At 40.8% G+C, this 19,638-nt stretch overlaps 1 protein-coding gene across 1 annotated transcript; it reads right to left on the bottom strand.

The window, feature by feature from the left end:
• Positions 1–1,043: 1,043 nt before the first annotated feature.
• Positions 1,044–9,454, bottom strand: AKAP4 (A-kinase anchoring protein 4). Its single transcript, XM_010981277.3, has 6 exons — positions 9,339–9,454; positions 8,267–8,362; positions 7,210–7,260; positions 6,577–6,678; positions 1,961–4,087; positions 1,044–1,396 (listed from the first exon to the last, which is right to left on the bottom strand). The coding sequence occupies exons 2-6, from the start codon at positions 8,360–8,362 to the stop codon at positions 1,241–1,243; spliced, it is 2,532 nt and encodes an 843-aa protein (XP_010979579.2). The 5' UTR covers positions 9,339–9,454; the 3' UTR covers positions 1,044–1,240.
• Positions 9,455–19,638: the final 10,184 nt, after the last annotated feature.

Below are 19,638 nucleotides of genomic sequence, written 5' to 3'. Positions count from 1 at the left end.
CTCAGTGGTAGAGTGCGTGCTTAGCATGCGTGAGGTCCTGGGTCCCCAGTACCTCTATTAAAAGAAAAAGCTTTAATGTTTGAGTCCAGAAGGATGCCACATCCCATGTGTGTTCTGCCAAGCCACAAGCACTTCAGAGGTGCCAAGGTATGCCATAGCAAACTAGCTAACAGAGGATCACGGGGTTGAAAGCACTATTTTGATCTGATTTGCAGTGAATTATATAGCATTGTGATTGACTTCTGAGAAGCACACAGCAAATCTGAGAATTTAGTGCTAGTCTCAAAGGAGACACTGAGATTCACATAGGGTGGATCTGAGCAATTTACCATTCTGTAGCTTTGTTCTTGGAAAACTTTTCTCCCAGACTGCAGGAAAACAATGAAATATCAATTGAAGGAAATGACATATAAGGAAGCTTTATTTACACTTGGGGGAGGATCAGGTTCCATTGTAGTTCTAGATAGTATTTAGCCATGTGCTGTGAACACTGGGAGTGTATGTGTGTCCATTTCTTCGGTTTGTTTCTCATCTGAGCTAGCCCATCCTTAAACTCGTGAAAGTAACCAAGAAAGCTGCATTCTTGGGATTTGGTGGGGGTGGTTTATCAAGTTAGGTGTGCGATTCTGGGAGAAACAGGGAGGCCATAGGTGGCAAAACTCTAAATAGCTTGTGAACTGAGGTTTGGATAAATCAGATTACTCAGGAACTTGAACATGAGCTCTATCGCTGTGTCTTGGGCGCTCAGAAAAGAACCCAGGGTGATATTTGGACACAAGTCCAACACTGTATCACCAGTCCCTGAGGTTTTTTTATTCTTTAATAAAATTATTTTTGGTTTGTTTTAGGGGGAGGTAATTAGGTTAATTAATTAATTGATTAATTAAATGGAGGTACTGGGGATTGAATGCAGGACCTTGTGCAGGCTAAGCACATGCTCTGTCACTGAGCTACACCCTCCCCCCCATCGCCAGTCCTTGAAATTGGACCCTTCCCATCCCTTGCCTCACATATATCTGACCAAGAAAACAATGACACAATTTTTTTATTTTTTTATTCATGTTCTTGCCCAGCTTGTTGGACACCCTGTATTTGCACAGTTCAGCTGTTCAGATGCATTGGGAAATACAATCATGTAGCATGTAGTTCACTGGCTTGATGGTGGGGGGGTGTTCCAGCTGGGATGGAATTCTGCTGGGGTTGGGGGGGTTAATGGAGAGGAGGTGAAGGAATTGTTAGCTCACAGGTTAGTGAGCAGCCAATCTAGCAGTTGTTTCCTAGCCATGTTTCCAACGGCTTCATCCAGCTGTCGTTCCTTGGCAAACTTCATGACCTCTTGAAGAAGGTCTCCAACACTGTATCCCTTCTCCGCTGCCTTAGCGGAAACTTCAGGAAGCTGTGGAGAGAGAGCAGAGATAGCATGAGTCACATGATGCTTTTGGAGCCGGGACCCAGAGGGCTAAAGTGAACTACCCCCCACCCACCTTCCTGCCCAGGATTCTAGGATTAAAGGCTGCCATAGGTCCAGGACTGGAGGTGTTTGAGGTTGGAAATAGGGAGGATTGCCTGAGCTTGGGTCCTGGACTGAAAGTAATTTGGTTTAGTATTTTATTTCTCTGGAATCCATCTAATGTAGGAAACACAGTTGTGTTTTGTGTGTGTGTGTGTGTGTGTGTGTGTGTGTACAAGACATAAGACTTAAAAAACTGCTCTAAATAGTATGTTGAAAGGACCACTGATTAGATGAGCTCATTTCACCCTCCTCCTATTGGAAGTGCACAGGCTTTGAGGTGTCCAGAGTCCCACTTAGTTCATGGTTCATCACTTTGGTGTCTTTATGAGGTAGGAGTCATTCACAAGTCATAGGATAAAGTATAGACTTAAAAAATGGGCTGCTCTCGGGCTCCCTGACTCCTCCCCATTCCAACCCTCTCGTCTTGTTCCTTGTTGCATTGCTTACCTTCTCCAGTTGTCCATCATCGTCCCCCATGAAGTAGAGCATGGGCACGTTGAATTGGGAGGCGGCAATCCACTGCAGGACAGCCTGGAGCTGCTTTTGCAAGCTGCTTGTTGAGCACTGATTATTGACGATGACTTCAGGGCCAGGAGCATCTGGATAGTTCTGTGACATAGCGCTATCGTGACTACATCTGGGGCCACCTGCCTGGAAGTTGGAGTTGTTGGCCAAGGCGGCTTGTTCTTCCAGCTCAGCCAGGGCTTCCCCATTGTTGCTGTACTTAGCCATGATAAGGCACAGCTTCATCACAGATTCCACCAGTTGATCGATAAACTGTCGATTCACCTGCTTCATCCCACTCATAAGGTCAAGTTCTTGATTGTCCTGGCATTGGTCTTCCCCTTTGTCAGGCCTCTTGGACATGGAAGTAGCTTTGTTGGCCCTGGGCTCAGAACTTTTGGTGTCACTTTCACACAGATCCTCACCGTTGAAGGAGCTCTCATTGAGCAGTTTTTGAATCAGTGAGAGGACAATGTTGGACATATCCAGCTTCTGGGAGTCCAGCTGTTGATTCTCCTTCAGAGAGGTGGATGGCCCAGGTGCACCCTGAGATTCTAGATGTTTCATTGAGAGCGCCTTGGCACTTTGGCTACCTCCACACTTTTCATACTGGGTGCTCTGGGTCATATAGCCTGTGGTAGGACATTCATCGTCAAGTGCATCTTTGCCCTTCGCCTGCTGGGTCAGATGGTACTGGATCAGCATAAGGGCAGAGACTATCAAGTCCTTTGCCAGTGAATCTGTGGAAGGGCTGATCTCCCTTTTTCCGTCCTTACTGGTGCATGCTTTGCTAGCCACCTTGCCTTGATTTCCTTGTTTTTGGTTCCACATGGTCAGGCTTTCCTTGAGGATATGTTCGCTCACTTTCTCAGCACTGGTCAGTGACTTGCACTCGTCTGGTTTTATTTTGCTTTTGTCCTTCCCCTTCATTTCGGCCTTCATAGCGGAGAATTCGAGGCTTTGATTCTTGCATTTGGGATCATGGGAGCCGGCTTTCAAGGCTGCATATGCTAAGCTCTGTGACTTAGTCTCTTTTTTTTCACCAAGAAGAGCACTAACCAGACGTTTCAGCATAGCCTCCATGATATCAGCAGCATTTTGTTTCCCGTGGTTGAACAGATTCCTCTTGACAGCAGAGACAAAATCTGCGTCCGTCATCAGTACCCCAGTGATATTATGTAGGTTCTTCATGCAGGAGTCAATCAAATCGGACACAATTTCCTTGGTGTGTTTTAACAGCACCCTCTTCAGGACCACACAGGCTGGAATTGGCTTTCCAGAGCTATGAACTTTCAAGGTCTTCATAACTGAGACCATCATATCGGATGCCACTTGATTTGCATAAACCATAAGTCCTTTGCTGATGGAATCTGCAAATTCTTTGCTATCTCGCTGACATATTTGTTTGTCTCCACCCCTGTTCTTGTTGGATAATTCACTATACAGTAAGGTTTTTCGGCCATCCCTACACTCCTCTTTAGTGCCTCGCATTTCTGCAGAGGTTACTTCCACAGCATCGTGGGCCATTTCGGAAGCAATCTTGCTCACAGCACTGCGAGGGCTGTTTTTCCCTTTGTCCCCAGTGGGTGGGTAGATTGAATGATGGAAACACTTGCTTCCACCTTCCAACTTCTCCTTGATTTCCTTACGGGCCATTTGGATCACCAGAGAAGACAGTCGGTTGACATAGTAGGAAAGGTCGTCCATAGAACATTCTCCATCAGGGGAGACAACTGACCTCTGATTGCTAGGAGATTTGGCTGGTGGGCTGGAAGGGCTCTGGTTATTGTTGGTGTTTTTAGATGCTGTCTTTTCTAGACGTAGGCTCTGAGGTCCATTGGCCACATAATCCATGTTCAGTTGATCAGCATAGACGCTGTAGCAGTTCCCAGAGGATATTTTGTGACATTCTCCCTCTATGTCTCCTACTTTATGTTTACAGCTGGAGGCTGAGGGACTTAGTGCATGTTGGAAACCCAGGGCATACTTCTGAAGGTCATTGAGAAGCCAGTTGAGAACACTTACAGGATTAGAGGAAGCTTGTTTGAAAAGGCACACAGATCCCTCGGTCTAAAAAAAGAAGAACACCTATCCATGAGTTTGGGTAGGTTACTTCTTTATTTAGAAGCGATACGTTGTAAAGTGTACACATTAGGGATCTGGCCTTGAGAATTTGCGTGGGCGTGTAACATACAATTATATCCATTAACGCATGTTTGAGCACCAGTGGCAGCAACAAAAGCATATATACATTTGTACACTTAACTATACACAAGTGCTATCAACATGTTTGTCAATTTCATCTGAGTATGTGTGCTTATCTCAATATGTGTCAGAAATGTGTCAGTGTGTCTATTGTGTGTGTGTATGCATGTCAATATAGCAATTAATGAGTGTGAACATGGTAGTCTGGATTGTTAGTGTATGAACATGTGCCCATCTGTGTGTGTGTGTGCATATGCCTATGTCAGTGCCCATGTGCGATGTGACTGTGTGTAAGCTTGTGTAACAATGTGTTGACATCAATACTCATTGTATATATATGTCCACTACATAGGCCAGCATATGCACGTGAGTATGTACATTTTGTACATGTGTGTGAATGTAAAAACATGTGTATATCAGTGTGTCTCTGAATATGTAAATATTAGAGTGATCTGCATATATGTTTATAAATATAAATCCAATAGCGTGTATCACACAGCTATAAATGTATTTAGATATGCTGAAGCATATAGTCATGTATTTACATACTCATTAATAGATTTATATATAATGTATCATGTATATTAATGAGTATGTATATTTAAAATATGAATATGTATAAGCAGGCAGTTGTACAATGACTGTGTATGTCACTATAGTGGGTACCATTTTTTGTTGTGTTTATGTACTATGCCAATGATTGACAACGTGTGTCAGTGTTGCACACACCCTGCTGTTTGAGTATGTCTGAGTACATGAGTGGGGATGTCATTGTGTTTGTGCCAATGTGTGTATCAATGTATACAAACGTGCGTTAGTGAACATGTGTCACTTTGTTTAAGTTTGTATGTGTGTGTATAAACATGAGGTATATTTAGAAGTGTGTATGCCTGTACCAGAGTCTGTATGGTCTCTGTGTTTTGATCAGGGCTTGTATGTGTGAACTTGAATGTGAGGTTATGCGTGGTGTGCTTAAATGTATACATGGATGTTTATGTGTGTCACATGTGGGTACATCAGTGCCTCTGACTCTGTATAACTGTATGTCTTTGTATATGTGTGTAATCATTGTTATGATTAGGTCACCGTATAAGTTTGTCATTTCAGTGCTTGTGTGTGATTCTCAGTGTCACATGTAGCCAGGCATGTGTGTGACATTGCTTGTATAAATTCTTTTTTGTTAATGTATATTAATGTATATATCTATGTGTGTGTCACTGTGTGTAAATGTATATGTGTATATCCATACTTGTGACTGTGTATGCCCATGTTTCGATTTGTGTGTATGTACTGTGTACACATCTTATACTCAACACTAAGTACCATTGGCCTCTATCCCCCATTCATTGCATCATCACTGAATTCCTGGAAACATGAGGTCATAAAGCCCACTTTTTGCAAATGGGCTTCAGTGACAATCAAGGGGATCTGCATCGTGTGTTGTAAATTTGAGTAGCTCTTTTAAAAATACCAGCTATAATTTATCCCTTTACTGAGACCCCCAAATGGAGTTGACCACTCCTAACTGAACCTAACACTCTGTGGAGAGTATTTTGTAACTGTTTTCCCCTTCCTCAGGGGCCACTCTCATCACTCCAAAGGCATCTGGAGCCAGAAATGACGTTTCTGGTTATAATATGAACCCAGGAACACACAACAAGAAATATTTGACTCCTTTGCCCTAGAGCCAAATATCCCGGTCCAATATCAGCTCCTCCAGGCTTGTAGGACTGGAGGACTTGTCATGTTCTGACAAGTAAGAGTGACTTGTCATGTTCTCCTGTGGCCACCTCCCCCTGCCAAAACTTGCCTAACAGATGGAATTGAGGATATTTACACAAAAAAGGATTCTGTATGTGACAGTGGTGCATAAGTGTAATTGCTTCTAACTTTATGCTACCCAACAGCCTGGTTAATCCCTTAAACAACAGGGTGGAGACAAGGCAACTATAGTTTTCCTTCATTGTTGTCTCTTCTCCATATCCTCTTTGTTGTTGGACACTGGGCAATGTGGGACACACAAGTCCATTACAAGCCACAAAGAACATTGCAATGGATCTTTCGTGTAAGCCCATATCTTTGTTAGGATAAGTGTAGCAAGATTCTATTTGAAGTAGCTACTTGAAATCAGGAAAGGGCATTCTGAGCCTTTGTGATTTGTGTCATTGTGAGATACCTGGGCATTGAACTTACCGTGACTGTGAACTTGGGCCTGTGTTCTCTAGAATGTCATATTATTCGAATTTGGGAACCTATTTGACAATAGTTCTCTTACTGTCTCTGAACCAGAGTCCTCAGATTCAGCAATGGGCTCTGGAACCAAGAAAGGGTAGACTCAGAGGCTAAGTATGTACCTTAGACTGGTCTTGCTTCTCAGTATCTTTGATCACTATAATCTCTTTTTCTTCCAGATGCTCCAGGTTTAATTCACCTTCTGAACTGGAACCAGCGGCATCCTGTGGAATTAAGGGGCAAGATTCTCATGAACAGTTGCTCTGAGATTTTTTCCAAGCTGGCCCCTGCCTAGGCTACCACTTTCAGGCATGGATGTCCTGTCTCCTATTATCCCTTTTCTTTCTGAAGGAAAAGTAGGCTGGTAATGCTAGTTAGTCTATAAAGACTGAGATAAAGTTCCCTTCACAAATAACCACTCCCTCCCAACCTTGCTGAAGGTATTCACAAAGCCATTGGTCTCAGGAACCATCAATCTTTTGGATGGGGTTCCCCTCCCCCGCCACTTTTCTGACATGCCATCATTCTCTTGGCCCTACCAGTGACATCAGTGGCTTCTAAAATGAGATTTGGTATCCAGAGTGACTGGAAATTCTGAACCAGGGATTGTGAGCTCATGAGAATGATGGCTTTCTGCCTGAGTCCCCTCCACCTTCCCACCCTCTGCCACAACCTCTCCCTATCATGTTCTCCCTGATAACCCTCTCAGCAGTTTCCCGCCCATTCCAACTCCCAAGGGAGCGGGGAATACCCACCTTAGAATCTTTATCTTCCACCGTCAGAGTAGACACATCAACAAAGCATATCTGCATCAAATCAGGAGGGTGAATTGAGAAAAATTCTAGAGAAAAAGGTCTTTATCTCTCTTCCTGGGACATGAGAATAGCACCTACCTTATAAAGTTCTTGTGAGGATTGATTTAGTGCCTGTAAAGCTTTTAGTAGCATGCCTGCACACAGTTAAGTACTCACTAAACAAGGTTCTGATTTTTATTAGGCAGACAGAATCTTAACATAACTCTATTTCATAAATGAGAATACCTACCTGTGTGAGAGAGGCCCGACATTCAATATATGCATTTATTGAGAAAACTGAGGAAAGAGGTGGCTTGCCCAAATGACACAGACTCAGAAGTAGAACTTTTATTAGAACTCGATTCTCCTGGCTCCTGGCTCTATTATGCAAATATTGCCAAAAGGTGGTATTTTTACTATTGATGATATACATGATTTTAGGTGGTACCTGGTTAAACATTTCTGTGTTTAATAGGTGCATTTCTTGTGGTTCATTAGGTAAAATACATACTAGAACATCAAACCTTTGGTCTTATGGATAACATTGCTTAGGGTGATGGTAATTTTGAAACGTAAGTCAATTTTTAAAATGCTGCAGAAATACATTGGAAGTAATATCATGAGTGATGCTTGAACATGAAAAAAATGTGAAATACTATATAAATCACTTGAAATAGGGGGTCGCACTTGAGAGTAACTTACTGGTAGCTAGGTGACATTAGTATGACTTCAGAAGTGTGAGGTAATAAAGGCTGGTAACTAGGCAACCCCCACCCCTCGCTCCTCTCAGGCTCCCCCCACCCTCCCCTCCCCAGGTCCTTTACATCACTCCTCATCTGGCCCCTCCCTCCATTGTCCCTGTGTGATGTATGAGAACACTGGTCCCCCACAGACTTTGAGCTTGATTGCTTGGATTATTCACCATATCACTCTCCACTAGTCTATCCTGGGCCCCAGGATATTTGTACCCAAAAGCCAATGCTTTCCACTCCTTGGTAGGAGTTATTTTGTTTCTTACCACTTTCCGGTCTTGATCTTGCTGTCCAGTTGGGCTGTAGAGGTCGACCTTGCATACGCCCCTGTGGCTGTGTAACCAGTCAATATCTTCAGACATCTGGAAAGAGAAAGCAAATAAATCTGAAAGGCTGATATATGGTTTTTATCTAAGATACAGAGAGGTCTGAGGGAAGACCAGACCCTGACCCCAGAGGGCAAAGCTGAATTTTACTTTTGAAAGAGAATATAATCTCTGCCAATTTCCTTCAACACCCCCCAACCCCACCCCATCCCCCCACCCCCAGCCTGGAACTAAAGGTAAAAAGGAAATGGCTGAAGCCACTGACTGATTTTTGCTCTGTAAGACCTCAGGTCTACTTTATTTTTTAAATTTAACAAGAGAAACCCCTTTGGCCAAGTATTAGAGGGCTGTTGAATTCCTTTCCCTTAAGTTCCTTCAAACTGGAGACCCCTTTAACCCCTAGCTCCCTCCCTCCACTCCTCCCCTCTCCCTTCTCCCTCCCTCCCTCAGCCTTCCATCCTTCCCTCCCTTTTCCTCCCTCATTCCTTTCCCTTCCTCCCTTCTACCTTCCCTCCCTTTCCCCCTCTTTCCTCCCTCCTCTCTCTCCCCTCTTTTCCTCCCCTTCCTCTCTTCCCCCTTCCCCTCTCCCTCCCACCTCCATTTTCCCTCTCTCCCACCTCCATTCTCCCTCCCACCTCCATTCTTCCCCTCCTCCCTCTCCCTCCTTCTGGCTCTCTCTCCCTCTCAACATTTTTATAACAACTATCCTCTAATGGCTGTCCTTTCACAGGATAATACTACTTTTCAACCATTTACCATCCCCTCCCATCCTATCCTCCTAGATCTTTTTGGACTCTCCCTTCAAGAATCTCTAGAAATCCCCAGAAAAAATTTTAGAAAGAGGCTTTCCCCACCCTCAGAAGGGGGAATTTCTTTTTTTCAAAGGCTAGAGATCACTAGCCTAGAAAAAAAAAAAGAGGGAGCCATAGAGGTCCCTCATGTGATCTGAATGTAGCCTCAGTTGAAATCCTTAAAAAAAAACTAAAAAAAGTAAAATTTATAAACTTACTACCTTGATAATGAAGTTAGTTTAGACTTTAGCTGAAAATGTGCCACCCAGAGGGAGATGTGCCCCTTGAGATGGAAGTGGGCTGTGCCAAGTTCTTGGGCACCTGCAGCTGGCTGCCACCCCAGTCAGCTGTTGAGTTGAGACTGATCAGCCGGTCTTCTGTCTGCTGCCTTTGACCCTGTGGCATGACAACAGAGTTTGTTGGATCATAATGCCTGTGGTGACCTCAGCAAAGGTGGGGCAGGCTGGCAAACTCAGCAGCCCTTCAGATCAAAAGTACCACAGTGGGGGGAGGGTAGAGCTCAGTGGCTCAATCCCCACTACCTCTATTACCAAAAAAATTTAAAAATTAAAAAAAAAAAGCACATCAGTCTGTCTACTGTACCACACATTTTTTCCTATTCTGTCTAGAAGGGTACATATATTTCTTTTACATTTTGCCCAGCTCACAGCCCCTTAAGCCCTCCTTTCTCTTTCCTCTTTATGCTAGATAATTCCAGAACAATCTAGTCATGTTAGTTACCAGTTTTAGTGGCAGTCTGTAATTTTCACATGCAGAACTACCACCAGCCTCTGTGAACAAAATAGTATTAATTTTCACATCTTAGCTTATTTGTCTTTGGGTTTCCCTCTAGAGATTCAGAGTTATGTGGCAGGAGACCTCTGGATTTAGGAAGAAACAGAGAAATGTTAATCAAAGTCCTCTCTGGGTACCCTGAATAAAAGTATTAAAGTGAGAAGTTGGAGGCTGCCTTAGCAGCTTCTGTAGTTTCACTTCACCATCAAGACACCCCCTCAGCTAGTCAAAAAGAAGTCAGAAGATGTCCCTACCTTTGTAGTTGAAGAATAGGCTGTTTCAGAGGACCTTGGAATGATTTTTTCTGGTCAGTTTGGATGCTGTGATGACCCTTCCAGTCTGACTCAAGATGTTGCTGCTGTCTTCAACCCTCCATACTCTCCTAAATGCTTGCCCACCAGCTGGTCCCAGAACTCACCCTTCATGACATCACTGTTTCCATGGAGAACAGTGACAGCACATAATCAGAGGCTCTAACCTTAGGATTCTGGGTGTCTAATTGGTCCAGCAAGCTATAATCTTTATCATGAGGTAATTAGCCCCGCCCCCAAAGTTAGTCCAATAACATTATCTGTTACACTTTGAGATGCCTTCAGTTCAGCCTTAGTTGGGAAACATTAGCCCATAACCAAATGTTCTCACTGTGCCCTAGTCTCATCTTGTTTTCTCCTTGTCCCTTCTCCACATGCCTCCACATTAACCTCAGGTGAATAAATGGATCTGAATATATATATGTTCATGTATAATTGAAAAATTGTGCTCTACACTGGAATTTGACACAACATTGTAAAATGATTATAAATTAATAAAATATATTAAAAAATCAGTTGAGATGACCCCCTAAATAATATAGAGTTTCATATCCTCAGTTATACCTTCCCTTCTTCTTTTATCTCTTATCCCTAAATGGCATGTCTTAAACCTGCTGTACAACTTTGATCTTGTCAATTCATGGCATCAAAAATAGAGCTGGACCTTTGTTAAAGGTGGCAAGACTGATTTTATTCAGGCTATTAGGCAGTAAGGGAGACTTTAGATAAACAGAGCTCAGCTCTACTGAAACAAAAGGCAGGAGGCTTTTTAAAAGCTGGGAAGTGATAAAGGAAAAATGCTGAGGGAAATTTGTGGGGTAGGAGGTTGATCAATATGATCAGGGCGTCTGTGTTTGCTAACTGGTACTTAACAAAGTTAGGTTCCTACCCTTCCATAGTGACTGGGAGACAGCGACCCTATCTTTCTTGATGGTTACATTTCAAAGGGATGACTCTCAGGTCTTTGGGAAAGATATTCCTGGGTGGTAGAAGATACCTCTCAAATGGACAGAGAAAGGATTTACAATCAGAAGTTTTCTAAAGTAAGGGCTCTGAGAAAAGGCAAGCCAGGGGCCTAAAGTCAGGTTTTGGCTGGAATAAACAGTAAATTCTTTTGGCACTTTTGAACTTTCTCAGGCAGACATTTAAGGAGGCTGGGGTCATCATCCTAGGGACACGGCCTTGAAGTGATAGAAACTATGCTAGTGTTTGTTCAAGTCTCTTAATGTAGGGCGTGGATGAAATTGTTTGTGCTGGAATTTGCAGTTCTGATAAGACCAAGTTTGAGGCCTAGTTGAGAAGGGAGGCTAGAGGAGCCTGACTATCAAATCATCATGTTGTACACATTAAATAAATACAATTTTTATTAAAAAAACAAGTTATGTCAAGGAGGAAGTCTTTGTCAATGGTGATGAGTTAGAATATATAATACAGAACCTGTTTTTTCTACACCATCTTTTGGTCAAGGGGAATTTTGATGATTAAAGAAAAAGCTGGAGCTCCTGTGTCTGGCTCATGTCTGTGGAATACGAATCAATGAAAGAAAATGTTTATTTATTCTTCAATCACAAGAATCTCTATCCCAAAGATAAAAACACTCAGCCAATAATCACCAACCCTCCCAAACCTCTATGTCTCCCAGCCCAGAAGGGAAAAACTGTGATCCCGACCTGGAAAATGTCTTACCAAATCCCCTAACTGACAAAGAGAGAACTATTATGAATGATTAGAGACCTGTCCCTTGGCACCCAGGTCCTGTCATCTTGGAGGCTAAGCAGGAGCAAACAAGAGCAGCATTTGGATGGGATGGGAAACTAATAATGAGATGTAGGGAAGCTTAGTCATAGGTTACGGTATATCCACTGCCTCTTCTTTCTCTCAAGCTGCTGACGCTCTCAGACTGGCCTGTACTGACTAGAGGAACAGGTGGGGAAAAGGGAAAGTCAAAGAGTCAAAAAAGGAATATGCTTCATTAGTGTGCGAATATGTTTGAAGCAGTATGCACTTAGGTTAGCCCTTAAGAGGCAAACAGAGAGGTATTAAACACAGAAGCTTTGGTTATCATTTTTTTTTCCCTAATCACCATCATCCATTTTCTTTCTTTTTTTAAATGTATATATTTATTATTTTTTGTTGAAGTATATTCAGTTACAATGTGTTAATTTCTGGTGTTCAGCATAATGTCCCAGCCACATCATCCATTTTCTAACCTTGTTTATTCTACCCAGACATCTTCTCTTCCACACAAACTTGTGAATAATTATACAAGTCGACACTTTAAATATGCTTTCAGTTTGTGCTTGATTTGAAAGAGCTATTAAGATAATAAAAATGGGACCTGTGTCTGGAATGTAATTATTATGAATAATGGCAAAATGAAATTTAAATGAGCTGAACTATCAGCCTACATGAAATCACTGTTAGTCCCACTAAGGATCTTCCAGACTTAGATTTAACCTACCTAATTTAGCTTATGTGATGACACTGTGACTATTTGGAAAGTGGGCTGTGATGCTAATTATTATCAGATATTGTTTATACAATACAAATGGGAACTCCATTTCTTTTTCTCCTGAATTGTTTTCCAGCCTGAAGCAGTGGAGGGAGAAAATAAAAGACTTTTAAAAGCTATAAACAGTTTTAATTTTTAATTTCAGAGGGCAGGTATTAAAGGAAAGCAGATGCTTACATACTTTGGGATTTCCTTTTAGGTAGGAGCTTAATTAGGCGGCTACGATCTGTTCCATTGCCTTGCAGAAAATGACTTACAGCTATTTTTGAGGGGTGGGCTTGGCTTGGCAGTGGCCATTTCTGATCAGGCTCCTCCCTCGTATAATTGTGAAATTTCCCTCCTCTGATTTCCTAGAACATTTGCTTATTGTCTGTGTAATTCATCTGACATTTACTAGATCTGGCCTTGTAGAATTAATTAACTTTCCCTGTTCCTGCATCACCTACATTGACAGCCTGGAGGGAGGGCAGGTTCTCTGTCTCTCGTTGTATCCTTGGTAGTACTGGGTACACAGCTGGGCTCAAGAAACAAATAATGGTTTTGGAATTTTAGGCAGGAAACATGTCAGAAGCCACATAGTCATGGCATCTGTAATAATGACAAAATACTCTGTTAGCTATTTGAGGGGACAGCCTCCTTCTTTCAGCAATAATGCTCACACATTAGCGATTGCCAGTATCACCTGGAGGGCTTGTTAAAACAGATAGTAGGGGAACTTCGAGGATCAAGAGGGTATTGTATCTGAAGAGGGTATGAAAATTCTGCACGCAGCTACCCCCACCCCATATACCTTGCCCTGTACATCCCTTTTTTTCTTTTGGCTGTTCCTGAGTTAGACGTCAGTAAATGTTAAGTAAGGTGTTAAAAACAAACAGAGAAACAGACAGACAGATAGTTGGGTCCCATCCCAGAGTTTTTAATTCTGCAGGTCTGGAATGAGGCCTGAAAATGTGCCCGGTACTGTGTTTTACACGCATTATCTCATTTAATTCTCACACAACCTTCGGAAATGGGTACGATTTCGATCCCGGCTTTATGAATGGATAGCTGGAGAAGAGAGACCATTTGGCGGGAGATCAGAGGCCGGCCACTACCATCACCTTGGAGGTGGGGTGTCTGTGTGTGTGCCCTGGGATTACTACGCCTTTTCTTTCTTCTCGGGTCTGAAAATACAGAAGAAAAATTCCCTGAGAAGAAGAAAAAGGTAAAGGATCCCTGCTCTGATCTTTTGGCCCCATCTGGTGGCTTCAAGTCTGACCGAACCAAGTGCCGATTCGCTATCTCCCCCTGCTGGCGAGAATGGTAGGGTCCGCCCGGAGGTCTAGGAGAGCGGTTTTCCTGAGGTGATTTATTCTGACTCAGCGGTCATGCTGAGGCGGTAGTGCTGAGGCGGTTGTTCTGAGGCGATTACTCTGAGACGGTTGCGCTGAGGCGATTATTCTGAGGCGGTTAGTGCCCACCCCCCGCCCCTTTTTTGGGTTTTGTTGGTTTTGTTTTGTCTTGTTTCCGTTTCTGATTGTTGAGGCGCGCCTATCCAATATATAGCATTCGTTCCAGTCCATCCGTGGTTTGTTAAAGGTACCTCATATTTCTCTGGGTATTATAAGAGCCTTTTGCCTGATATATATCCATATATCAGTATATAAATATACCTGTGTCAGATCTGGAGATGTGGCTGAGGGAACTCGGGCTGTTAATCGGATTTTTTTTTTTTCTGTCAAGCCCACAAAATTGTCTCGTACATCTGACTAAAAGTACTTAAATATAGTATTAACTGGTGTCAGGGTTTTTAACTTCCCTCCAGATAGTCTCTCTATCAGCGAGTGAATGTTTTAAATAAAGACCACGGAGGAGAGGAAGGGGGTCTGGAAGCCCGCAAGTTCCCTCACAGCCCTTGTAGGCGGTCGCCATCTTCCCCAACACACACTGAGGTATCATTAAAATGGGATGCAGACCACCTTAAAATAGGATGAAGACTCCCCTAAAGTGGGATAAAGACCCCCTGGTCTTCAACTTTGTGGTATAGTGGCCCCGTGGGGATATCTGGCTTAGCCTTTTGGCGCCTGTCGCTTTCAAATCAAGATGGCAATGGGGGTAATGCGTTCATGTGGCCACTAGGAGGTCGCAGCTGCTTGGAATACGTGTTTGCACACCTTAGGCGATCACCCCGTCCAAACGCTCGTTTTGCCAAGGCAGTTGCCCAGGCAGTCCTCCAATTCAAAGGGAAATTGGTGAGTCCTCCCTGACAATCACTCCCCATTCTAAGAACCGCATGTTTGTGTATGTTACATTTATTGATATATTTCCTTAATGGCACCATCGGAAAGATGTGTATAGGTTCAAGGAAAGCCAATGACTGTCCAACTGTGTATAGAAACTAACAGTGCCTCATGTACTTAGCCACTCAGTCATCACTCCTGGTGATGCTGGGGTGATTATAACAGAAGTGATTGTGTTGACAGTAATCACACGTGTCCTCTGAAATCCTTAGCAGTTTTATATTTACCTTGCTTTGGTGCTTATCGCACTCTGCTTAGTGTTGTAGTTATTTCATTACAAGTTTTATCTTTCCGAATACAGAAATGCTTGAGGAGAATGACTGTGTTTTACTCATTTTCATTTACCTAGCAAGGGATAGCACTAGGTTCATATATATTAGTGAGTGCTTAAGGATATTTATATAACTGAAAATTAGTGTATATATCTGAAACTAATATAATGTTATATGTCAATTCTATCTCAATAAAAAAGAAAGACAATTACTGGTGATGATTGCTTAAGAACTGCTATGCCCAGAACCACACAGAAGTGCTTGGCTATGACCAAGAATGCTGGATCATGTTGGTCCCAGCTGCCTGGCTTATTTCAATAACTTCCTAACTGGTTCCACTGAGTTTTTCCTTGCCACTATTCAACAGAATATTTTTAAAGGAACCAATATATTTTATTAGCCACTGTTATCTTTTTATAACAGCTTTATTGAAATATTCAAATACCACACAACTCACTTTTTTAAAGTGTACAATTCAGTGATATTTAGTATACTCAGAGCTGTGCAAACCATCACCACAATAAATTTTAGAACATTTTTATCACAAAAGAAACGTCATACCCTTTAGCTATTACACCTCAGAGCCCCCAATATTTCATTAATAGAAATGGAAATTATTCAATATGTGGTCTTTTGTGACTGCTTTCACTTAGCTTTTCACAAAAACTTTTCCCAGTAAAGAGTTGTGACAACCTGTGTAAAATGTTGTTTATGAAGGAAGCTCATTAGAGACTCAGTACCGAGGGCTTTTATTGGGGGCTGGTCATGCAGGCACCCTCTGCCTAGCGCATACCAAAACTCCAGAGTCCCAGGAGGAAAGCTAGTGTTAACCACAAACCATGTTGTTTGCACCAACAGTTAAAGTACGGTGAACTATTCTTACCAGTTAGGGTGGTGGGAACTCTCCCCAAATCCAAGTTCCCAGATCCAAGCCAAGGGCCAACCTTGCCAAGCAGGATTTTCAAATGATAGCATTCTCAGACCTGCTATGTCAACTGCTTTCTACACATATTTTGACAGGGATTTCATTGATTCTGTAGATCAATTGGAGGAGAATTGCCATCTTAACAATATTAACTATTCCAATCAATGAACATGGAATATCTTTATATTTATTTAAGTCTTTCATTTCTCTCAGTGATGTTTTGTGGTTTTCAGCATGCAAGTCTTGTCCTTCTTTTGTTAAATTTATTTCTAAGCATCTTATTATTTTTGATACTTCATAAGTGGAATTGTTTTAATTTCATTTTCAGATTGTTCCTTACCAGTGTATAGAAGTAAAACTGAGTTTTGTATATTGAGCTTGTATCCTACAACCTTGAGCTCACTTATTAGATCTAATAGTTTTCTTTTTTTGTAATTGGATTCTTAGCCTGTTAATATGGTGGATTCTAAGGACTGATTTTTGTATTGAAGTATAGTTGATGTAAAATATTATATAAGTTACAGGTTTACAATATAGTGATTCACCATTTTTAAAGATTATACTCCTTTTATAGTTATTATAAAATATTGGCTATGTTCCCCATGTTGTACAATATATTTTTGTAGCTTATTATATACATAATACTTTATGCCTTTTAATCCCCTACCCCTATCCTACTCCTCCTCCCTTCCCTCTCCCCACTGGTAACCACTAGTTTGTTCTCTATATCTGTGAGTCTGCTTCTTTTTTTTGTTATATTCACTAGTTTGTTGTATTTTTTAGATTCCACATATATGTAATATTGTACAGTATTTGTCTTTTTCTGTCTGACTTACTTCACTTAGTGTAATACCCTCCAAGTTCATCCATGTTGCTGCAAATGGTGAAATTTCATTCTTTTTATGGCTGAGTAGTATTCCATTGTATAAATATGTATCACAACTTCTTTATTCAGTCATCCCTTTATGGACACTTAGGTTGCTTCCATACCTTGCCTATTGTAAGTAATGCTGCTCTAAACACTGGGGTGCATGCATCTTTTTAAGTTAGTGTTTTTTTGTGAGTATATACCTAGGAGTGGAATTACTGGGTCATATGGTAGTTCTATTTTTAGTTTTTTGAGAAACCTCCGTACTGTTTTCCCATGGATTGATTTTTGAACCAGTCTTACATCCCTGGAATAGATCCCACTTGGTCGTGGTATTTAACACTTTTTATATATTGCTAAATTCTTGCTAATATCTCACTAAAGACTTTGCATATATTCTAATGTGGGATATCAGTCTGTAGCTTTCTTTTTTTGTACTGTCTTTGTATGGTTTTGGTATTACGGGTAAAAGTATTCTCTTATGAGCTGGGAAGTGTTCCCTACTCATTTATTTTCTGGAAGAGATGGTGGGAGAATTGGTGTTAATTATTCTTTAAATGTTTGGTTTAATTCTCCAGTGAAATAATCTGGGCCTGGAGACTTCGTTTGGGGGGAATTTTAAAATTACAAATTCAACTTCTTTAAAAGTATGGAGCTATTCAAATGATGTATTTCGTATTGGGTGTATTATGGTAGTTTTTGATTTCCAAAGAATTTGTCCATTTCAATTAAATTATAAAATCTGTATATGTAGAGCTCACAGTATTCCCTTATTACCCCTTTGATGTCAGTAAGGCCTATAGTGAGAGCTTTTATTTCATTTCTGATGTTTCTAACCTGTGTCTTTTTCCCTTGTCAGTCTTGCTAGAGTTTTATAAATTTTATTGATCTTTTCAAAGAACCAGTTTTTTGTTTCATTGATTTATACTACTGGATTTTTCTGTTTTCAATTTCATCAATTTCTGCTCTTGTCTTTATTTCCTACCTTTTACTTGCTTTGAATTTATTTTGCTCTTCTTTTTCTAACCTTGAGGTGGAGCTTAGATTATTGACTTTTAAACTCTTCCTCTTTTCTAATGTAAGCAGTTAGTGTTATAAATGTCCCTTTCAGCACTGCTTTAGCTGTGTCCCACAAATGTTGATCCTCATTCAGTTCAATGTATTTTCTATTTGCCTTAAGACTTCCTCTTTGATCTGTGAGGTGTGTTTTTTAGTTTCCAAGAGTTTGAGGGCTTTTCCTGTTATTTTTGTTATTGATTCCATTGTTGTCAGAGAACACTGTCAGTTATTATTTCAATTTTTAAATATTTGCTGAGGTTTGTTTTATTATTGAGGGTGTGGTCTGTTTTAATAAATGTTCCATGAGATCTTGAAATAAATGTATATATTACTGATATTGGATGGTGTGCTCTATAAATGTTGATTAGATTCTCTTTGTTGATGGAGTTGTTGAGTTCTTATATATCCTTGTCAATTTTTTTATCTAGTTGTTCTATCAATTATTGAGATGAGGTGTTAAAGTCTCCAACTCTAAATGTAGATTTGTCTATTTCCCCTTTCAGTGCTATCAGATTTTGTTTCATGTATTTTGCAGCTCTGTTGGTTGGTGCTTATACATTTAGGAGTGCTGTGTTTCCTTGGTAGATTGAGCCTTTTATCATTATGTAATAATTCTCTCTGTCCCTAGGAATTTACTTTGCTCTAAAGTTTAGTTTATCTGATATGAATATAGATAATCCTGTTTTTTAAACATTAATGTATGTGTGATATATCTTTTCTACTTTTTTATTTTCGATATGCTTACATTATATATTTGAAATGGGTTTCTTGTTGACAGAATATTGTTGGATATGTTTTTTTAATCCACTCTGCCAATCTGTCTTTTAATTCCTCTACTTAAACACTATTGTTTAGCATTTCATATTTAATGTGATTATTGATCTGTTAAGGCTTAAGTCCACCATTTTATTTTTATTTGTTTTCTGATTATTCCCTCTGTTTCTCAGAGGGATATGTTTTTTTCCCCCTGTCTTCCAGTCAGTTACTTGAATATTCTTTTAAATTCCATTTTGATGTATCTATGGTGTTTTTGAGTGTATCTCTTTATATAGCTTTTTTATTGCATGTTCTAGGCATTACATTATATATACACAACTTATCACAGTTTACTGGAGTTGACATTTTACCAGTTTGAGGGGGGTGTAGAAACTTTTCTTCCCTTTACTCTCCTCCATCTATATTATTGTTTTAAACATTTCCTCTATATGCCTTGAGAACCACATCAGACACTGTTGTACATTTTGCTGTAACTGGCAGGCATAATTGAACATCAGCATAAGTCTATTGTATCTACCTATATTTTTGCTCTTTCCATTGGTCTTTCTCCCTGATATTACCAGATTCCTCCCCTTACTATTTTTTCCTTCATTGTAAACTTCCTATTATTTTAAGGGAGGCATCTGAGAATGACTTGATTTCCCCTTCACTCCTGAAAGATATTTTCCTTGAATGTAGAATTCTGAGTTGACAGCTCTATTCTTTCAGTACTTGGAAAATAAT

This window comes from Camelus dromedarius, chromosome X (genome assembly GCF_036321535.1).
Source record: "Camelus dromedarius isolate mCamDro1 chromosome X, mCamDro1.pat, whole genome shotgun sequence".
Classification (NCBI taxonomy): Eukaryota; Metazoa; Chordata; class Mammalia; order Artiodactyla; family Camelidae; genus Camelus; species Camelus dromedarius.
This window is presented reverse-complemented; position numbering and strand designations above follow the sequence as displayed.